The sequence below is a fragment of the Gossypium hirsutum genome, chromosome D06 (assembly GCF_007990345.1).
Source record: "Gossypium hirsutum isolate 1008001.06 chromosome D06, Gossypium_hirsutum_v2.1, whole genome shotgun sequence".
Taxonomy (NCBI): Eukaryota; Viridiplantae; Streptophyta; class Magnoliopsida; order Malvales; family Malvaceae; genus Gossypium; species Gossypium hirsutum.
The window spans coordinates 44,571,463-44,594,389 of NC_053442.1; the positions used below are offsets into that span (position 1 = coordinate 44,571,463).

At 33.0% G+C, this 22,927-nt stretch overlaps 1 protein-coding gene across 1 annotated transcript; it reads right to left on the reverse strand.

Moving 5' to 3' along the window:
- Nucleotides 1-10,229: 10,229 nt before the first annotated feature.
- LOC107901670 (splicing factor 3B subunit 2) lies at nt 10,230-16,790 on the reverse strand. Its single transcript, XM_016827758.2, has 18 exons — nt 16,446-16,790; nt 16,011-16,130; nt 15,795-15,923; nt 15,628-15,690; nt 15,208-15,315; nt 14,603-14,680; nt 14,332-14,424; nt 14,085-14,171; nt 13,372-13,473; nt 13,169-13,288; nt 12,977-13,039; nt 12,320-12,465; nt 12,001-12,082; nt 11,845-11,903; nt 11,713-11,758; nt 11,295-11,386; nt 11,113-11,182; nt 10,230-10,591 (listed from the first exon to the last, which is right to left on the reverse strand). Exons 1-18 carry the CDS (start codon nt 16,716-16,718, stop codon nt 10,520-10,522), a joined length of 1,803 nt encoding a protein of 600 aa, XP_016683247.1. The 5' UTR covers nt 16,719-16,790; the 3' UTR covers nt 10,230-10,519.
- Nucleotides 16,791-22,927: the final 6,137 nt, after the last annotated feature.

The following is a 22,927-nucleotide window of genomic DNA, read 5'->3' on the forward strand; positions in this document are numbered from 1 at the left end:
AGCATGATAGTAATACCATATAAAAATTCCGTTAAGAAATTTTACCGTTTACATGCTCAATTTGATAAAAAGGATTAAATCGCGTAAAGTGCAAAAGTTGAGTTCTAGTAGCTAAAAGTATTAAATAGCTATAGAAACTTAAAGTATGAGCCCTTATATGGTAATTAGACCATTTATATGTTAGTGGATGAGCATGGTTTGGCATAAATGTAATTATTAATGTTTTAAAAGGTTGTATATGTAATTTAGTAGTTCAATGATAAATTAAATAAAGTAAAATAAGCTTTCATCTTTTACTTCTTCTTTAACCAATTTTTCACAAGAGAAAGTAGCCATTTTTGAAGCTAGGGTTCAGCCATGCTTGTTTGGCTTGATTAGGTATGTATTTTGTCTCGTTTTTAATGATTTCTACGTTTTTAGGATCATTGTAGCTTAATCTAGCTAGCCTAGGGACTACTTTGTGAAACTGTTAAACTATTAGGGTTTTACCATTAATGAATATACATGATTTTTTATGTTTGATGATAGAAAATAGATGGTTGTTGTTAGATAAACAACTTTTGTTAAGAGATTTTTTATGAAATTGTTAAATAGGGATTAAATTGAAAAATATAAATTTTTACACGGTGAAATTGTGAAATAAATGAAATATAGGGCTTGCTAGGGACCTAATTGATATTAGGCTATAGTGGGTTGTGGTGGAATTTCATGAATTTTCATTTTTATGAGCTAGGGACTAAATTGCAAAGAAATTAAAAGTATAATGGTAAAATGGTAATTTTACAAAATATGATTTTGGGTTAAATTGATTAAAATACATATTAAATTGAGCTAAATTTATCTGTATAGATCAAGACAGACCTGGTAAGGCTTTAGATCGGGGCAAAGAGAAAGTCTCGGATTAATCGCCTTCGTATTTATGTATACTCGTCGAGGTAAGTTCGTGTGATTAAATTGTGTTTATATGTTTTATATTGAATTATGTATGAATTATGAATTGAGATATATATACACGGTTGCATATCCAACGAAGTTCGACAATTATCGAGCCTCGTTTGTACCTTACGGATTCGTAGGATACAAATGACATGTCATTAGGGTTTACATGATTCGAGTGCTGGTCCTGAACGTTCTACTGATGGCTGAGGTCAGACATGTATTGCAAATACTCCACAGCTTGTGTGGTTAGCATAGTGTAGCTACATTCCAACCCACAACTCGTGTGAGCAGGCCCATTTTCACAGCTTATGTGAACATACCGATTTATAGCTCGTGTGAGCATACCAATTTACAGCTCGTGTGAGCATACATGTACAGGATTTGACGAATTACAGTTATATGAGTTAGCACACTATGTGTGAGCTATCCCGGGTATTCTAATGGTTCAACGGGCAATATTCTGATACGAAATGGTAAAAGTTCAATACAGACTATTACAGGGACATATATGAATTACATGGAAATGTTGTTACATGGTATATGGAAAATTGAATTGGATGATACATGTATATGAAACTTAATCAATTGATGTGCTCATCCATGACTATTGGTGTATATATGTATTTACATGGCTAACATGGTTGATGTATATGTGCTTAGGCATTTGGCCAAATTATGTTGGGATATGCTATGTTTACTTACCTATTATGTGACCATTTGGTAAGTTTTATTCTATGTTATACGAACTTACTAATTACTCTGTGTTATTTTTCATGTTTTATAGTGAATCGAAAGCTCATTCAGATTGGAAGCTTGTCAGAGCTATATCACACTATCCATCGGCTCTTTTGGTACATTCGGTTGTTTAATTTTGGTTATAATGGCATGAATAGGTATTTTGGCTAATGTTGGCCTATGTGTTTTGGTTGTTGAAATAGCCAATTGGTTTGGCTTGTGTTATGGCATTTTGGTGATGAAATGAACTTAGTTTTGGCATGTAAATGATAGCCTTGATATGGATGATGTTTGGCTTGATATGCTTGAATTATGGAAGATGAAGTTATGGCTTAAATATGCATATTATATATGGTTTGTAAGATGTTGAAAATGTTGAGAATTAGTACTTTGTTTTAAATGGTTTATATGGTTATTGATGTTATTTGTTGAATGGTATATTTGGCACCATTTGGTAAGCTTTTGGTTAGTAAATTCAATGGTATGTATTGATACAAATATGTCTAAAAGTTAGTTGATTATTTGACAAAAATGAGTACATGATTTTACATGTTTACATATTGTCATTTGAGGTGCCTAAGGGCATACTGATTGTATGATATTATACCATATGTATATAACTTGTTTATGCATGATTTTGATGCTTTGCTATGGCTTGTGTATATGTGCAAATTTTGGGTGTAGGTATATGCCTAGTTGGGTGAGAAAAATGGCTTGTAAAATGGTCTATTTTCGTCCACACTGGCAGAGACACGAGCATGTGTTTTAGCTGTGTGTGACACATGGCCAGGTGACACGGCCGTGTGTCCCTTGTAGATTTCAAAGGGTTGCAAGTCAGACTGTTACACGGCCTAGTACACGACCTGGCAACCGGGCGTATGGTTTGGCCGTGTGACTCAAGTCAGTGAGTTACACAGGCTGGGACACGGCCGTGTGTCCCTACTTCGAATACCCACACGGCCTGAGACACGGGCATGTCTCTTGACCGTGTGAGTCACACGATCTGGCCACATGGCTGTGTGAACCCTACAATATTGAAAATTTTCCTTGTTTCTTGAAAAATTCTCTGAGTTTCCGATTTAGTCCCGACTTATTTCTAACGCGTATTTAGGGCCTCGATGGCTCGTATAAGGGACAATATGTATGTTTTGAATTGGTTTTAATATGTTTATTGATATGATTTGAAAAGTTTGAAATTTATGTCCGTTTGATTTGAAAACTCTGGTAGTGCTCCGTAACCCTGTTCCGGCGACGAATACGGGTTAAGGGTGTTACATAATCCATCTTGGCCATATTATAAACATACCAAAACATGGTCATTCCAAACATGCATCAATTTAACTATATTAACAACCACTAACAAAGCATCAAAATACCATAAGTACCACAAATCCAAAGCAACACAATACATGCCATAAACATCAACAAAACATTAGACATAAGTCCACCTATACATGCCACTATAACCATGACCAAAACATCAAAATCTACCGATATAATTTCTGGATAGTGTGATAGATCTCCAACTAGATTCCAACCTGATCGAGCATCCGATAATCTGTAAAGTGAGAGAAAGATAAACACATAAGCAATGAATGCTTAGAAAGCTTGTATAAACTTTAATCATAATATTCCATTTTAAATATGAACTTTGTAAGTCATAAATAAACCTATACCAATGCCTCAAGATTTATCAAACTATATAACTATCAACTCACAAATGAATAGGTACATTAACATCTCGAATATTTTCTATTTAAAATATAATAAGGTCTTATAAGCTGAATTACATAATCATCAACCTTTTCTTAAAATGGTGAACCATTTCATTTACTTACTTATCATTTCATTTACTTAGCATAAGCTTAATTACGTTATCAATTCACGAATTAGTGTATTTATTCATGACATAAGTAAACTGGCATATATCATAAGTAAACTCCTTCCTTACAAGTAAGCCCTTTAACTTGAAAATCATTTTTACTAAGTCCTTTAACTTAAAAATCCTTTTTATTTCATCATATTTTGTCTCAACTATGAACTTATCATTTCATTATCTATTCTCATATGTTTCATTTGCATAACACACAAGACATAAGCATAAACATCAACCATAACCACAAGCTAGTGCATTTAAACATAACTCTTTTGGAATCACCTATATGATAAACCATTTCATAAGAAATTACATCTTTTGATTTTTACCATCTTTTCATAAACATAAGCATATTACCATTTGAACACTTACCACTTCAATGTATTTCATTAAGATTAAGCATGATATAATCCAATCATAAGCTTGGCACAAGCCTAAGCATCATCCACAACACATGTTAGAGCATCAACTCATAAATCACTTGAAATAGCATAAGGTAAGTCATATACATGAACAACATAATTTGAAATCATCAATTTAATGAACATAAACATACTTTCATTCAACATTACCTTATCAAGATTTTCAATTCGAAGAACGACTTACGGATAGGAGCACATCATCAGCCCAACCATAACACATCAAATGCTCACACGAGCCAATCCTTCCAAAACACATCAAATGCTCACAAGAGCTAGTCCAACCGTAACACACTAATGCTCATAAGAGCTAGTCCAAGCGAAACACGCCAATGCTCATAAAAGCTAGTCCAACCGAAACATACCAAACAGAGAGTATAACACGAGAGTTCGCAACAAATGTTGAACCTCAATTTAATCGAGAAATAAATATATACATCCCTCCAAACCATCTCCACTCCAATCCCCCACAACACACCATATTACGACTATACTCTATCCCGCGTTCAGTCCAATCCAAATATCAAATTCAATAACATATCTCAAATATTCTTTCATCAACAACAATTAAATATATCATTTGTACCATCTAAATTATTCAACAATTCATATAAATATTAAATTTTAAATCGTACGAACTTAACTTACTAAATTGCAAAAATGTCAAAGTACAGGGGTTAGTTGGTAATTTTCTCTTCTCCTCGATTTTTCACTCGTTCTTGATCTAAATTAATAATTTCATTAAATTCCTTAATTCAGACAACAAAGCTAATTCATTTTATGCAATTTAGTCCTTTGATATTTTTATAAAAATTGCCCCCTAATATTTTTCTTTTATTCAATTTAGTCTCTAAGCCTAAAACATGCAAGTTAACCATTTTATTACAAGCCCATGCCAACCGAATGTTAATAGCATCCATTTCAGCCAATTTTTGCAATAATTTCACATCAAGTCCTTGAACTATTTCTATTTCAACAATTTAATCCCTAATCGACAAATCCATCAAAAATTACTTAACAAAATACTTTTAAATACCAACTAACACTTCAAATTCATCAATGACAATTCAAAATATTTAAAAATTTTAAAATCGATGGTACAGACTAATTGGACCTAATTGCAACGATCTCAAAAACATAAAAATTATTAGAAACAGAGCCAAAATGACATACCATGCAACTTCAAAAAGAAGACCGAATACTCAACCCCTTCCATGGCTTCCTTCTTTCTCAATTTCAGAAAAAAACATAAGAAGAGAAAGCTGATTGTGCTTTGTTTTGCTTTATTGCATTTTAATTAGTTTTATTTCAATTAATAAAACATATATATTCATAATAAAACAAAGCCAACTGCCCACTCAAGTATAATATGGTATATTTACCATATTAGTCCATGAATTTACTTTTCCATAGCTATTAAACATCTTTAGTTAATAGAATTTAATTTTTATATTTTTACAGTTTAGTCATTATTAATAAATTAACTATTGAAATATTAAAATTTTTTAACGAAACTTTAATACAACCTTAATAATACTCCATAAATATTTATAAAAATATTTACGAGTCGGTTTTTTGAAACGAGGTCCTGACACCTTATTTTCTAAAACCATTTGACTTTAGGGTCTTACCAATTGAACTTAATTAATTATTCGAATAGCATAAATTGTTATATCAAAAATATTTTTAAAATCATATTTGACTCAAAAATATTAAAAAAAATAATATTTATGAACTTACTCGTCAAATTTTAAACCCCAAAATTATTATTTCCGACACCACTAAAAAAGAACTGTTATATTATGAATACAATCGTCCGCCTGACTAGAAAGCTTTTCATATCTCATTTAAAGATATTCAAGTCACATCCATCGCACCTAACCTCAACCACCCTTATCAAAACTCATACTCCATGGCCAAGTCAACCATAACCTTATTTGATAGCCTGCAAAGTAAAGGTATGGCATGTTAAATGTGTATACAGGACCCTTAAGCTCCCTTTGGCCTATAAAAGGGACTGACCTCCTTTCTTGGGATATGAGAACACAACCCATCTCCATCACAACTCTCTCATCTGCCCAAAAAATAACTCTATTAGTAACTATCGACATCTTTATAATGTGAACAACCCTGAATCATCAACTCTAAACTACGTACAAAAGATTTTTACAGTACTTTTATCCCTCACTCATAATTCACCTTCACTTTTTTTATATAAAAAATTATTCTAATTTAATTGAGGCAAAATCTGTAAATTGGATTGTGTCATCTTAGAATCGATGTTTTATTTTTATTCATGAATTTGTTTTCAAGCATGGCAACCTGTGCTATAAGAACGTGATCGGTTGTCCAACCGATCAGATGAATAATTTCCAGTTCAACCATCAATTTAATCATTACAAAATATTTTTTTTAATTTCTAAAAAATAATAAAAATAAGGGAAAAGTTAATAAACATAAATAAATAATAATACGAGCATAAACATTCATTTTATAAATTATAACAACAAAATCAAAATTTTAAACTATCTTACATCTGGTTCAACTATTTTTTTACCAGTTCAATCTTCCTCCAATTTTATAATACTGGTTGAACCTCCCATTTCCAATTCAACCAACTTATCCAGTCTGATTCTAACAACCCTAATTTTGATAAAAGGATAATTGCAAAATAACTTAATCCAAAAGAATATATGCCACTGTCCCTAATATTATAACAACATTGAGGTAGTTTTCAAGCATTTCATAACCCTTGTCTCGGAAGACCGTTACCTAAAAAGGGAGTTCAAATCCTGTTCTTTACCCTGTTTTTCTTTTTTCTTGTATTGGTTAAAATATGAACTTTTTACTTGTGAAGATTAAATCAAGCAAAATTTGCAGAGAAATCAACATCTGATATGCTTTCTTTCCTATTCTTAAGATTAAAACTTTGAAATGACAAAGTTCAAGCTCAACCAATTTAAAAACTAACTAAAGACTACATGCCAAGCTGACCAGTTTGACATTACAATAAGATTTTCGTCACTGATAGGATCCAAAAGGGCTCTAGTTTTCTCTTTGGACGGCGGAAAGGACCAAAATTAGAACTCAAACTGTCTCTTCAATACTTTAAATTACCTAATAATAAATTAACAACTCAAATCCGAATAGTTTATAGAATTTAGAATTAGAGTTAATGGATAACATAAAGAAGTAGTGATTAAGGCTCTTTATTGATACCCTAATGATCAAGATTTAAACCATGTTGATACTTTGAGAGAAATGTTCTTAAGACTAATATTTTTTAAACTAGACCAGTAGTTGAATCGGTAATTTGATCGATTTGTCAATCAAATTAATCTAACCAATTTGGTTAAAAACTATTAAAACTTAAAAATGAAAAATAAAAAAACATGATTCAACCATTGGTTGAATTAATTTTTTAATTAATTCAATTGGTCCATACCAATTTTCAATCTAATCAATTCATAACGACTCCCTAAACTAATACCCCGTTAGTTCTCAATCCAATCTGCGATCCAAATTTAAACAGCATTAATTAGTACCATAACTATTGCAAAATTGCCTACATGAATTAAAGGTTTAAGTTATTTACACATCGGCAAATTTAGGCAACACTTTTGATGATTAAAAGTTTGAATCTCTTGTTTTCATAGGCATCTTAAAGAAGTGAAACAAATAATGACAAGTTCAACAGGTGATAAGAAATTTGTTATCCCTTAAAAGGTGTATACCAAGACAAATTCTCCAAGTTTTCTCGATTTGAAATTGGGGTGTTAATGTTGTAGCATATCCTTTCAAATCAACAACCCATTCAGGCAAAATCCAAACAGCTACTTAATTCAGTGATTATAGATGATGGAGATGGTAAATATGCGAGAGCGTAACGAAGAAGTAAGGCATCTTTATACATAAATTAGAAAAGGGAAGGCGTTTGTCAAGGCTTTACTGTTGGCTAAATAAAAAGAAATTTACACGCTCAAGTTAGTGTAGTGTAGAATAGCCTATAAAACTTGGGGAGACTCAATAGGTCAAGGTAGGCTTTGGCGGCGCCCATCTGCCCTGCCGCCCTATTACCAATCAAAGCAACGAGGGCCCCCGAGTTTTCCCTCCCGGCTAGAGGTGATCATGTGCTCGCCCGAAATATGGGAGGGTTCGGGTAAAAATATAGGCCTAAAATATAGTTTGAACAAAAAAGCGAGGCCCGTTTAAAAAATAGGTTGAGCCTCGAGCAAAACTTTTTTAGCCCGGGCCCGGCCTGGCCCGGTCCAAATATATAATAAATATATATATTTATTTTTAAACTCCATTTCCCATTAGGCATTTAGTATTTATATAATAAATATATATTTTTTATTTTAAAGTATTTTTAAAATACTTTTTTATTTTTTTATTTTTAAAATACATTTTCGAATATAATAAATTGGTTGCAAAAAGGACGATGAGGATGATGTTTCTTCGGTTACTTTTTAGGATACTTCCTTTTATAATTGTTGAACATTTAATTTAGCTTACAATTTATATTTTGTTATAAAATTAAATATATTGATTGGTTAATGTATGGATATTCTGGTTGGTTGATTATATTTTGCAGGTTTTTTATACAATTTTGGTGTTTACTAAAAAAAAAACAGGCCGAGCTTGGGCTTAGGAGTTTTTTCCCGGGCAAGGCTTGGACAAAATTTCAGGCCCATATTTTGGGTCGGGCCTAGGACGCGGGCCAAAATTTTTACTGGGCCTAGCCCAAATCCGACCCGGCCCCGCCCATGATCACCTCTACTCCCAGCCATTCCTACCTCATTTTTTTTCCTGTTTATTCATACCAATAGCTAAGCCAAACCCATCGGTAAAGATTAAATCGAAACAATCAAACCCAAAATGACATGAGACTACCCTCGATTTTTTCCAACCTATTTAATAATGGGTAAACTATTAAAACAGCCGCTTTTATTTACTTCAAGTTACATTTAATCATATCTATTTTAAGTGTTACGTTTTAGTCATTTACGTTACCATGTTGTAACATTTTAGTCACTAAGCCGTTAATTATCATTAACGGTGTAACAGTAAGCTGACATAATAATTTAAATCATTTCAAACAAAAATTTTAGGTTAAGTTCTACAATTGATCCTTATATTTTTTTCATTTTGAGCAATTTATTTTTTCTTTTATTTTCTATTAACTTTTCTTTTTTCTTTTTTTTCATTCTCTTTTGCTTCTCTCTGTTTTCTTCCCTTCTTCATTTATTTTAACGTGGTGTTTCTATGTTTTCCATCTATCAAAACTAGTTCACAAGCTCGCCTCACTCGAAAAAATTAAATTGTTTAAAAAATAAAGTATAGGGACTAGTTTTAACGAATGAAAAACATAAAAAAATTATGTTAAAAAAATAAAAAAAGGAGGAAAACAAAGAGAAACAAAAGAGAATGAAAAAAAAGTTAAAAGAACATAAAAAAAATTAAATTACTCAAAACGAATAAATATGGAGATCGATTGTATAAATTAACCTAAATTTTTAGCTTGAAATGATTATTTAATGTCATATCAACATCAGCTTACCGTTATACAGTGAATGAAAATTAACAATTCAATGACTTAAACATAACATTTCAAACATAAGTAACTAAAATATAACCTAAGATAAATAAAAATAACTTTTTTAATAGTTTACTCTTTAATAGTATATTCCAATAGTTTGGTACATAATTCCATGACCTGACAGAGTCTTAAAAGTCCCCACTTCCTAATCCGAATCAGGTTCCTTAACGGCGAAGAGGGTGAAAAATAAAATATGGAAGTCTAATATAGGCAAATTGGTTGTTAGAGATAGATGATAATTAGGATCCACTTCTATAATCAAATGAAATCAAAGCTACTTTTGGGCATGGGCAAAGGTTGATTTTCATGTCTAACAGGACTTCAAAAAAAAAACCAAATCCTGACTTGATCTCTTCCTTCACAGACTGGAGTTGATTCATCGATTTTCTAAAAAGTAGATTAAAGACGTGAGGAAAAAGAATGGGCTCTCCGCTTTTCGTTATTACTACTCATCACATTGCCAATTAGCATGCAGAGATTCTCAACACACCTCATCCCACAGGAAGGCAAGCAATTTACATTTTATTTTCAACCAATCGATGGATTTATTGATGATTGAGCTAACACGTTGCGATTATAACTAATTTCCACCTCTATTGTAACGAGTATGTCGAATCAATGGGAAAATAACAGTACTAGGCACTCATTCTACAGATACAAATGCAACCCAACACCTTTTGAGGCTTCGACGAGTTATATAACATAGGACAATCGGTCGGCAAAACTCCCAGTCGTCAAAAAGCGTAGGAAGCAGTGCCAGGGGAAATCATATGTATCATCATGACAGATTGGCATATATCTTTATATATTAGTTATACAGCATACAAGTTAATACGGGAAATCGGATCAAGTACAACACATCTAGCACAAACGTTAAAAAGGACCTCATTCTCCATGGAAAATGGTAAGTCAGCTGCTTCTTCATGTTGACACCAACAGAATCTTGCGTGCTCAAAATTTGAAACCCTTTTTCTTCGATTTTCCCTCTTTCTCCTGCATCTTTCGCTTCCTTTTCTTCTCATTCTGCAGTAATTACATGTAATTAACAATTCTTCGAGGCATAACATCATACAAGCCCAACCATATATTATCCATTGCATCCCATTATCCCAAGTTAAATCAATATTTGACCCAAATCAACTCCAAAATATCTAGTGTTTTCAAGAAACATACATACATAAATATATATATCTTCCATTGCTAAATCAAATAACAAAATCAGAAAATCAGTAGCAAGCACATCAAATGTTTTACAAACAGACTGGAAGTTCAAGTAGGCTTTAATTAATCCAACATAGTCAAACATAAAGACATATTAAGAGATCTAAATGACTGAGAAGGCTGCACAGGTTGAACACCATACTTTAATTGCTTATACTTGCCAAGGAATCAGTAGTGGGTTTTGGCCAAAAATCACATAAGCTATTTCTTAGATAATATCATATTTGAAGCAGACAAAATTTTGTTATTGTTATTATTATGATGATGATGGATGAATTTGGAGACGCCCCATATTTCATCAAAAAGACTCCACTAAGGCTTACCTCAGCCACCATATCACTAAAGTCCTCTCGCTGACTGCGTAGCTTCTCCTCTTCCCTAGCTTCTTCATACCTGCAAAATCAACCGAAGTGAGTGAACTAGATTGAACTTTGGGTTGTACCCCAAAAAAAAACTTTGGGGACAACATATACTTAGATGGTAAAATTTCAAGACTCCCACTTACTTTGCAGGCAACACATTGTCCATAACTTCCAACTCCTCTGGCTGTAAACTGACTTCCACCCTGTCAGATTTTTGACCCTTCAGAAGATCAACCTGCAAAATGAGATTTTACAATTAAATGCCAAACTATTTTCAACAACTTCAGGCTAAAAACACATCTGATTTGGGCATTGAGTAACATTCCATCAACCCAAATGATTGGGAGTTAAAAAATCCCTAACTGCTGCTACTTTATCTCTATGTCTGGTGATGAAACTCTAGCAAATGCCAAGCGTTATTATAGCAGGAAAAATTGCAAATGGCCCAAAAGTTTTTCAAAAGAGACGGCCTAAAGTAGCAAACCGGGATATTATTCCAAGTCTAAGCACAACTTTAGTCCGAAAAGAACTACAAAATCAAAAAATAGGAATTTCTCTTACCCTTTTGGCTGCTGACTTGTCTTGGGTGCCAGTGTTAACCACATATCTGTACAGAAAAAAACAAGTTTCATGATATCAGTCAAAGATTTGAAGCTATGGGAACAAATAAAAAACACCAAATCAGATTCTTACGTGTGAGTTGTGCCAAGTAAAGTCCCAGGAGCAATCCTCTCTTCTTTTTCTTCAAGCACCTTCAAACACGAAGCAATGTGAAGAAAATCAATTGAATAATATACAGGAGATATGAATAACAATTGCAGACAGCAAAGTTTCAAATACAATACTCACTTGGTAAAGAGGCCTCTCAGGCTCCTTTCTCTGCTGTTTACGAAGGTCAATAACATCAGGTGTCTCAACTCCAGTGGGGGTACTGAAGTCAAAAAGGAAAAAATTAGTCATCAATAAAATAGTTAATACAACTCCAGTGGGGGTACTGAAGTCAAAAGGGAAAAATTAGTCATCAATAAAATAGTTAATAATCCACTAACATAGAACAATCACAGCTATTAATCAGTAAAAACCAAACTGATAAAGCACCCAGCCTGATTATTTTGGCAGTAAAACATATTACAATCCTAAACAGAAAGATATGGTAGAATGTTATTACCTTGAAAGGCTATCGACAGATTGGATTCCATCCTCCAACTCCTCTTCTTCAATCTGCTCTTCCTCTTCCTCTTCCTCTTCTTCTTCTTCCTCCTCCTCCTCTTCCTCCAAATCACCCCAATGCTTAGACTTATCAACAGGCTCCTCCTGGATTTTATCATCAGATACAAAGGAATAAAAAAGTGCAAAATTAAATCATAGGCTCAAGAAATAAAAGTTCAATCCAAAAAATTTGAAGCTATCAATACTACTCTTCATTTTAACACAAATGGCGAGTACACAACCCACACCAAGAAAGGTTTTGAAAAATGTTCCTAGTGGAATATTACCAGCAAAGTCTATTTGCTTCAAAGAATTTGACAAAAATTTAGAGATTGCCATGTAGAATGCAATATAACAATCTTTTGAAGTGGCTCAACTCCTAGAGCGAGAAATTAATGGTGAGGGTACTTATGTGGATCAAGTTTAATGTTAAGATGCTACTTCTCCCTTAATAGTTATTTTTACCCCATTTCAGTAAAATTTAATCGCACGAGACTAATACCAATGATGGAACATAACACAAGCTAAAAGCCTAAGAGTAAGCATATTAGTCAAGCTATAAAATAGAATATCCAAAATAAAAAAATAAAAAACTGCATTAAAACCTTGGAAGTACCTCATAGTTAGGTTGTTCTTGCTGATGAACTCCAAATACATCTCCATACAAAGGCCGTCCATACTATTGACAATAAGTTGGAAAAAGCAAGGAAGTCAAATAAAGAGATATATTAAACAGCATACCTCATCTAAAGATAGCTTTCAAGCTTAATAGAACACACAGAACACAGAAATTTTCAAAGGGGCTTACCTCATCTACTGGAGGTTTGCCCCAACCACCAGGGTGATAACCAAAGCTTGCTCCAGGAGGAATAGGTGCATTTAGCCCTGGTATTTTCAAGTGTGGGTATGATGGCGGAGGACCATACCTCTGAAAGCAAAAATTTCCGTTCAATAACACCAATAATATTCAGACACCAGATGAACAAATAAACTGACATTAACCAAACTAACCTGCATATTGATAAGCCATGGGGGTGGAGCACCCTCTGGCATACCAAGAGCTTCTTTTAACTCATGTGATAAAGAGCCTGGCTTCATCTCCCTCAACTTTACCTGTATTCCAAACAAACAATATTAATCTAAGACAACAGAAAAAAAAACTGAAAGACATTAATCATTAGACATTAATCATTAGACACGAATCATTCAAGATTAATTACAAAAGTATCAAAATCATTTCATTCAGGTATATCACAATAGCCAGTTGCAACTCGTAATACATCTAAAGGTTGATTGTTTCAGCAAAACAACAAGCTACTGTGTCAAGTAGATGACCATTGAATTTACACACAAGACTGGAATAGCAACGGAAGACTACATAAAAATAATGATGTGTATTCTCTCGAGCATTTATTCCACAAAAATGTCAAGACAAGTTCACTGTGAAGTCCAGTTTATGTAACCCAAAGGTTTTATGAAACAAAATTTCTTGGTTTAAATTAAGCTTAGACTGTATCCTTAGGGTCCAGTGTAAGATCCTATCATCAGCAAAATTTGAAGTATACTGTTATTCTATAATGCCCCTATAATCTTAAGAATTCAGCGTACAGCCTCGTGTTGTACAATGGCATATCAATCTAAAGTTAATTGGAATGTACACATTCTTTATGTTGAGGAAATATAAGATAAAACCTAATATCGATGTAGAAATAGCATGAGAGTACCTCAAATTCCTTCCCTTCATAATAGAGATCTCCATGAGTTGTCAGCTTTGGCTTTGTCTGATATTTAAAGAATGCATCATGAAGAACCTAAAAACATAAGCCAGAACATCATTAGTACAAGAGCAAAACAATATAATTTCAGAAAGGAATGACAGGATTAGAAGTAACCTTTCATGACAGCTTAAAATGGATTGAAACAAAATTCAAACCTCCAAAAATAAAAGAAAGAATCAATGAACCAAGAAACCTGATAGTCGATATCCATTTTCCCCATCTTTGGCTGCATTCGCTCACGTTGCTTTTGCTTCAACTTCTTACTGTCCTCTTTTTCAATGTAAGCCTAAATGAGAAAAAGAGAAGTAGAAGAGACAAGTTGAGAACAAGAGTGAATCATTCAGTTAAAGAAAAAAGGTCATTATCCATTCAAAACGATTTATTACTTTATAGCAATAGATAGATTTTCCTGACATTAACTCCCAAGACATTACACAATTGCTATTATAATGAATTAAATTTACCTGTCTAATTTTTTCAATCCCTGTTGCAGCAATGAAGTCAGGAAGCTGAAAAGGTTGCTTCTCAATACCGCGCTTCCCCTACAGAGGATCCACAAGGTGATGAGTTACAGAAGTTAACAAACCCAAATAATAACAATTATTAACAATAACAGCTAGGAAGCTTCTGTATCCAACTCAGATCACTTAAAATAAATAAATCTTAGAAGGATCTAGCCCGAGCATTTAGCACAAATGGAAAGGCATCTGTAAATCCAAAACAGATTAATTAGCACCTTAACAATGAACAAATACCCCCCCCCACCATCTAGCATGCAAGTTATGCTACTACCAGAAGACCTTATTAAATAACTATATCCCAACCCAAAAAGCAGTCATAATATAAGAGAAATCAATCAAGAGTCCTTTCTGCAAAACACCTATAAGTCCAGGCTCCAGGGTTGTCTCAGCTGTTCCCCTGCAAGAAGCACATATATGCATATAAGAGAAGCCTTATCGACTTGATCTTCCCTCACCGTCTTCCTAGATCACTCACTAAAGATTATGCCTATGAACCATGAACACATATTTGACCCATATTAATCGTCATGGATGCAAGAATTACTAACCTGCAAATATTTCCTTTTCTGAGACCAGTGCCTTGGCACAGGAACAGTGTTTCGATATGCCTTCAAAAACACCAGCAACTTGGGATCAGCAGCAGTTGCATCCCAAACCTGACAAAATAATCATATCTATCATGAGCTATTGAGTTATAAAAACAGAAGTGAACATTATTCTCCATTTGAGTCGCAGTATTCCAACAGTATTGCATGACAAAATTCATAACAAAAGATTAGAAAAATAAGATCCCTTAATAGCCATGAAAAAAAAAAACTTCATTTCAAAAAATAAAAATAAAAAATTCATAGCAAATGTGCTCTGATTCAACATTGGAATATAAATTTGTTTTAACACTGGTTTAAAAATAAACAAGAGAGGAACAAGAAAAGAAGCAAACATCAAATAAACAGTAAGAGAAAACATACTTCTACAACATCAGGCCTTGAGCAAATCTGTTTTAACTCAGCAATTTTCATCCGCCTTTGCAGCTGTCAACAATATCAAAACAAGTATTTTCAGTTTCAGTCTCATCAAAATGAACTACATATAATAACACAAATAATCTCAGAAAATACAAGGAGAAACCAAAAACCTTCTTCTTCTTATTTGATAGGCCACCTTTCTCTTTCTGTGGATTATCCTGCTCCTCCTCTCCTGAATCAGAATCAGCCCCCTTCTTTGCATCAGCATCTTGAGTAGACTCGTCCTTCTTGTCAGTCTCCTGTAAAAATAGAATTACAAGTTTCTTTAGAGAATAACAAGGAAATTCGAAAATTAATTGATCATATAAAACTGAATTTCATTTTACCTCAGAACCAGCAGCTTCCCAGAAGCTGAATTTTTCAAAAACCTTCCTAAATTCCTCATCAATGCCATCATCTAACTCAGCTTTTTCAGGAACGTACTCTACCTGAACTTCTTCCATTACCTACAGTGTCAAACAAAAGAAAATGCTTAGTTTACTTATAAACAAATGCAATTTACATTATGTAAGATTAGAGTGAAATATGCTGAATTTAAGAAAACAATAATAACAAAATAGCCATAAGAAAATTTTCAAACTACAGTTAAACCCAAAAATAAAAACTCAATTCTATTCCATCTAAAGAAAATCGAAAATTCTTAAGTCACTATAGAACTTGTATTATGCACAAAGACATGCAAAAACCAGACGAAACAATCGATATTCACTAAAAACATAGAAATCTCAACACAAAAAAGAAAGGGGGGAACAGTTGGATACCTGCTGCTGATCGGAATTCTTCTTTCCATCTTCGGCAGCGTCGCTGTCACCGGCTTCGGAAACGGGACCGTCTGCGGCGTCATTTTCTTGGTGGGAGGTATTCTTACTCTTATTCTTCTTCTGCTTGCGCCTTCTACGACGTCGTTCGCTCTCGCGGGACTTCTTGGAGGCGACGAAAGGGTTAGAGATGGGGTTAGGGTTAGAGTTAGACTTATTCAGATCTCCGTTGTAAACGACGGAGCCGTTCTGGTTGGGGAGTATCTCAGCGGTCATCTCTCTTTGTTTAATCCAAGGAATGGATTGGCGAGGGTTTTTGATTTCGAGAGCGAGTGGGAAATGGGGAAGATGAAAGGGAGGCCTAAATATAGAGAGGGATGCCCACGTGTGGATATAATCGCACGTGACAAAAGCTGGGCCTTTAATAGTTACGGTTGGACGTGAGAGAAGTTGGGCTTTGAAGTTGTCGATTTTATTCCGCCTAATTTTTAATGGACCTTTGTATTTACCGAAATATAAGTTCCAGATTTTCCTAGGCCTGGTTGGGCCGCTACTTAAAAAAGAAAGAAATCAAACTCTTCAACAAACACTCCAATAATTTATATTTTATGAGTAATAGAGTTTTAACTTTTTTATCACTCTATATATCAACAGGAAATCGGAATTAAATTATAAATTTTTAAGAAATTTTATCATTTATTAATTTTTAATTTCATCATTTTTAAATGAATTTAATAAATTATTTTTTTTGGAGACCATAGTGTAATTTTATCATATATTAACTTAAATTTTCATTGTTCATAAAGGTACCATATTGCATTATTTTCATTTTGGGGGACCAAAGCCACTCTGCCTATCCCTTAAATCTGCCCTTAATTATAGATAAGTTTAAATGTAAACCATTGATATAATTTACTTTGTACTTTTGATGCAAGATGAGCTCAACTATAAATAAAGGCATTCCTTGAATCATTCATCACTTGAATTATCAATGCAATTGAAAAAAATTATTCAAAACTCTCTTGAATATTTTAGAATTCTCAACTTCGAGTAAATTTACTGTCTAACGCCACAAGGCTAGCTCAACTAAAGTCCAAGTTCATAACACAAGCACATTTCATTATCTATTAATTTTAATTTTTTATCTATAATATATATAAAGTACGAGTTTGGGAAACCCTTTTTTTTTCTCCAAATTGTTTGTTTCTTTCTGTTTTTGCCTAGCGGCGGTGTTAGCCTCCGGGCTAGTTATCGCCTGCCTTTTTCTCCTGCCTATCAACCCTCTTTTTCTTTCTTCTTACATTCATTCCATACATCTTCTCTCTTTTCAGTTTACAATTCTATTTTGTGGGTATCTTTGTTGTCTTTACAATTTGTGATGGATAGATGACAGTGCCTATAATAGTTGAACACCACCGACCACCGTCAATTTCTTTTAGAAAGTGGGTAGCTCTTCGTTGACTTCTTAATCTGTTTTTGTTTTGAGAGTTTCAGAATAATAAATGATTTCATGATTCGGTTTGAACTCGTGTTATCTTAAGTTTTATATATTTTTTGTTTTTTTTCCATTATTTAATAAGTCTTCACTTTTAGAAATTTTTGTCTACTCTTATAGTATGCTTTTTGGTATTGCTTATGCATGTAGTCTTACTTTTGCGAGTAATTTTAGGGTTGGTTTTGTCACCGTCCCCTTTAGTTTGGTGGATGTTCAATTCTTTTGTTGATTTATGCCCGCCGCTTTGGACCATCCGGGGTTGTTTCCTTATTGTATTAAGTGCTTGCAATCACTCCTGATATGTTGTGCTTGAGTTGTAATATAACCGATTATCAACGTGCCATAATGTTTTATTAATGCTGAAGCTGAAGTTTTTGTTGTGTTGATGGAGCTTGTCCTTTAACGCGTACAATGGGTGTTTGTTATTTTTTTCCTCGAATTGTATGGTCTTATTCATTGAATAAATTAATGAATTTCTCTTCAAAAAATTACAAATTTGGAAAAAATTTTGAATCAACAAAAATACCATTTATTTTATACTATATTAGAGAATTGACATTTAAAAATAATATTTGTATAAAATCATAATAATGAAATAAACTAAATTGACATTTACATAATAATTATTTAGATAAAATCTTAATAATAATTTATTTATGAATAATTAAACAAGCACTTTAGGAAGTTAAGGATTAATGTGATGATTAACGTCCCTATTAAAAAACAATAATAATTTAAGAAGTAAAATAACGCCTAATTATTATTGTGATAATTAACTTCTTAATTTTATCATAATATTAAATTAAAAATAATTAATAATTTAAATATAATAATATCTAACAACTCTTAATACACTTAAGAAAGTTTATTCATTCGATAACTTCATGATTTTATCCTAAATAAAAAAGAATTAAATAAATTAATTAGTGATTAAGCTACTCGAGCACAAATACTACCTTTTTAGATAAAATATGTCAATAATAAATTATAATTATTAATTTTGGGTTAATGAGGGATATATCTCAATTTTACAGAAAATTTAAAGTTTTAGGTCAGTATTTCGAAAATTGGTAAAATAAACCCTTTAGGGAGATAGAAGGCAAAATCGCCTCTTGCAAAGAGAGGTTTTATCCCAATTGAAACGTGTCTCCCACAACACGTTTTTAAAAATCGTGACCCTAACCCTAAACTCGAGAATTCCAGGATAAAATTTTTGAAATCCAAGAATTCTTGGGATAAAATTCACACATCTCATTTCATCTTTTCCGTGGCCAATAATAATGTTATCTTTAAAAACTTTTTCAAAAAGATGATTTTTGTTAGAAACATTTTTTTGACTTGTCATATCCAATCTTTTTCAATATTTTGAAATTATGTTTCATATTTGATGTTAGAGTTTCCTATAAAATGAAGACATTTTAAGGAGAGGTTTTCATAGTTAAATTTCAAGTAGATTGTTTTTATAAGGAGATTGCATAAGGAGAAAATTGTTGATGTTAAAAATCTAAAGTTCAAAAATTGACCCAACAAAGTAAATTAATTCAAGTAAGTGCCATTGTTCGAATTTGGATAATGAATACTTATTTTTCTATATAATGTTTTTGTTTTAAACATGTGAAACATGTTTTTTGGGCGAAAATGAGTAGATGAATTAGAGCTGCTATTCATTATGACGGTTAAATTTGTGACATCGATATTGGGATCATTTTTGTATCAGCTCAATTTACAAAATTAGCTTTCAACCGAAGCATAAAATTAAACGAGTTTCGGTTAAGAATTAGAAAGAAAGTGTTGGCTTCAAGCAAGAGGATACTTTCAAGCTTGAAATATAGATGTCTAATGTCACTGAAGCTTATTAGATATGATATATTTAAGCTCAAAGGCAACATGGATGTCGACATAATTCTCGATATACATTGCTCTAGTGGAAATGCTTTACTAGAGTTATACTTCCACTTTGTCGATGTTGAGGAAGGTGGTCCAAGTTCGACAATAGTTCCAGTAAATTTGTTTCAAGAACAGGAAGTAGAAAGTCCAACCACACGGTTGTACGGTGGTTTCATGGTGTTGTTACAAAGCTCCTATCAAGAAATGTCGTAATCATCAATGGGAAGGCATTCCTTGGTTTTAGCTCTCGATTTCAACTTTGGCATATATTCGGGGTTAGTTGGTAACCCAACTTGGAGACCTCAAATGCTTTTGATTTCACTTATATTCGGGGTTAGTTCCGAACGCTGATGTTCTATGCTGGAAACACTTATGTAGATATGATATTCACCGCTGCCAAACGTACGAACATTTGATTGAAAAATACTACCCCAAATATATATGAAATTAAAGCAGTGGTGTCTGCAAGTATACGGGTCAAATTGTATTATAGTATTGTGTTACAATGGAACACATGGAAGTGTTCCGAGGATCGTACCCAAGGGATGATGAATTAAATCTATTGAAAACCTCTTTACAATAATAAGTCTAAATAGTAATAGTTAAATTTTATATTATGATAAATCATAAAAGAGATGAATATAAGAAATTAAATAACTAAAATAAATAAACAATAAAATAAACAAATGACTAAATTGATTAAATCAATTAGGAAGATTAACTCATTTCAAGGGTTGTAATTAACTTCGAATTCAGGTTTTAGGGTGAATTAACTATTAACTAACCAATTATTACCTTTCGGCCTCTAACTAATTAATTGATTGATTAATACTCGTTTATTTCCAGACCTCACTTTCTCAACTAGGATAAATTACGATTTACTTGGCAAACTTACCTCTCGGCCTCGTTTAACCTTTGATTACTTCCTAGGTTTGTCAAGCCTAGGATTTTAAGAAGACGTAATTTATACCAACAAATTTTGTGGGAAAACCCTTATTCCTTCGTTAACGATTTCCCCATCCACTCGTTAATTTCCCCTAAGGGAATTAGCTACTCGTGGTTTTATTCATCATCTCAACCTCAATTGAAATAAACATGTAAATAAATATAATTAAATCTAAAGAGAAAAGAGATAAAGAAATAATCTTGTTGATGTCGATTGAAGCGTGGAGTAAGAAATCTCTCGATTGGGGTAACAAGGATCGCCACTTGTAAAGGAAAATAAATCAAATAGCTTCGATTGAATAAGAGAAATCTTAGATCAAAATAAATTCCAAGAGAAAAGAACAAAGTGTTTAAGAAAATAAAAGAAAACTAAGTCTAAATCCTACTCCTAATCTACGAAGGTTTTTGGATGCATCTAAGACGACTTAGTTACATCAAACCCTTAAGGTTTTATTTATAGAAGCATTAGCAGGCTGAATTAGGCCTTCAGTACATCCTAGGTCTTCGCATAAAGTTGATTGTGCGAACGAAAATAGTCTTGAAATGCTTGGGCTCCACGTTGGTCCTATGTCGTGCCATACACATGCTATGGCGTGACATGACATGCATTTTATGGGCTTGGAAATCCTTGTCATGCTTTCGCGCCTTGGAAAGTTTATACATCACTCGTCTCAAATCCCCACATTCATTTGGCCCTAAATTCAGTGTCCTACACACTCAATTACACAAAATAGAACTACCTAAGGCCTGTGTCGGCCTAATAGGTCACTGACATTCAAAATTGTGTAAAAACACTTGTTTTATTAATATTTAATACTAAACTACTAAATACTGAAAATGAAATAATTAATACTAAAATACCTGGAAAACAAGCTTCTTAAATGTCGAAACGTATCTAAACTACCACTACAATTAACAGCAGGTCAGGCATCAAGTTACAAGGGTGGGCAATTTGCAGGTAATATTGGTTTTAACATAGGGTTGACGAGAACGAATAATATACTCTTTACAACCTGTACTAGCGAAGGGACATTCAACCCTAGACATACAACTAGGGTTGATAACGAAGAGGAAGTTGAGAATGAAGAGTGAAAAGAGAACAAAGAGGGAGTTGAGAATGAAGAGGAATCTAAAACCGATGATGATTCAATCTGAGAACCTGGGTCGAATGGTTCAGAAATTGCATTATTTTTTGAACCAGAGGTCGCTCCTATTGAAAGGAGCGGTTCTGACGGTAAAGGTTCGGACAATACTAGAGGAACCAAATTTTACGATATATGCACCTCCACCCCACATGCTTAATGTCGACCTTGATGTTAAGATACTTGTGTTGTTACAAGAATTACATACTTGTGTTGTTACAAGAATGATGGCGCATAATGTGGTGCTTGTGTGAAAAACATGAGGCTAGTAAAAGTACTAAAAAAATATGAAGCATGTTGATCGAGAGGAGGTGTACCCATTGATAAAGAATTTAGGGCTAGATTTGATGATGATGATGAACTCGACACATGTACTCCTGATCGTGGCCTTATGTCGGGTCGTGTTGACCTTCTACGATGAATTTGTCTACTATTTTCCTTCTCCGGTGATAAATATGACTAACCGTGAAGTCTAAATCATGTCATGTAATCCGAAGACGTCGCCAAATTTAGTTAGACAATTGGTTCGCACATAGGTATGAAAATCATACCTATGTTCCCAAATATAGATATACTAGGCATGAATTTATAACAATCTTCACCAGTTTTTCCTAGCAAGTCAATCTTGTGAAGTTCATTGAGCATCACTCGATTAGATTCATGCATCTCAACCATTACAAAAACTATCAATGACACTTTGACATGCCAAATATTATGATTTATCAAAAATTCGGTTGGGATGCATTCTGGAATTCTCGGATCAGAATATGACATCCATCCCAACTATAGTACAAAATTATAAATTTTATTACGTACCTAATATTAAATTTCAAATCTTTGCGTAATTATTATATAATTGAAAAATTCAAAAACTAACCTTAGCGTTTGACTGTTGATCTAACAATAACCGCATATCTTTGAGCTTGTTCAGTATACCCACATGACTCACGTCATTGTTTCACCTATTCAAATAATATTTTATTTCAAAACTATAATAATGAAAAATAATAATATGA

Bases quoted from the DNA above. Each gene is read 5' to 3' on its own strand.
- LOC107901670 (XM_016827758.2), bottom strand. From the start codon at position 16,718: ATGACCGCTGAGATACTCCCCAACCAGAACGGCTCCGTCGTTTACAAC. The intron at 15,316-15,627 runs GTATGTTTTCTC...TTATTTTGTCAG, and splicing joins CAAGGCCTGATGTTGTAGAA to GTTTGGGATGCAACTGCTGC. The intron at 11,759-11,844 runs GTAAGAATCTGA...TTTTCTGTACAG, and splicing joins TTACTTGGCACAACTCACAC to ATATGTGGTTAACACTGGCA.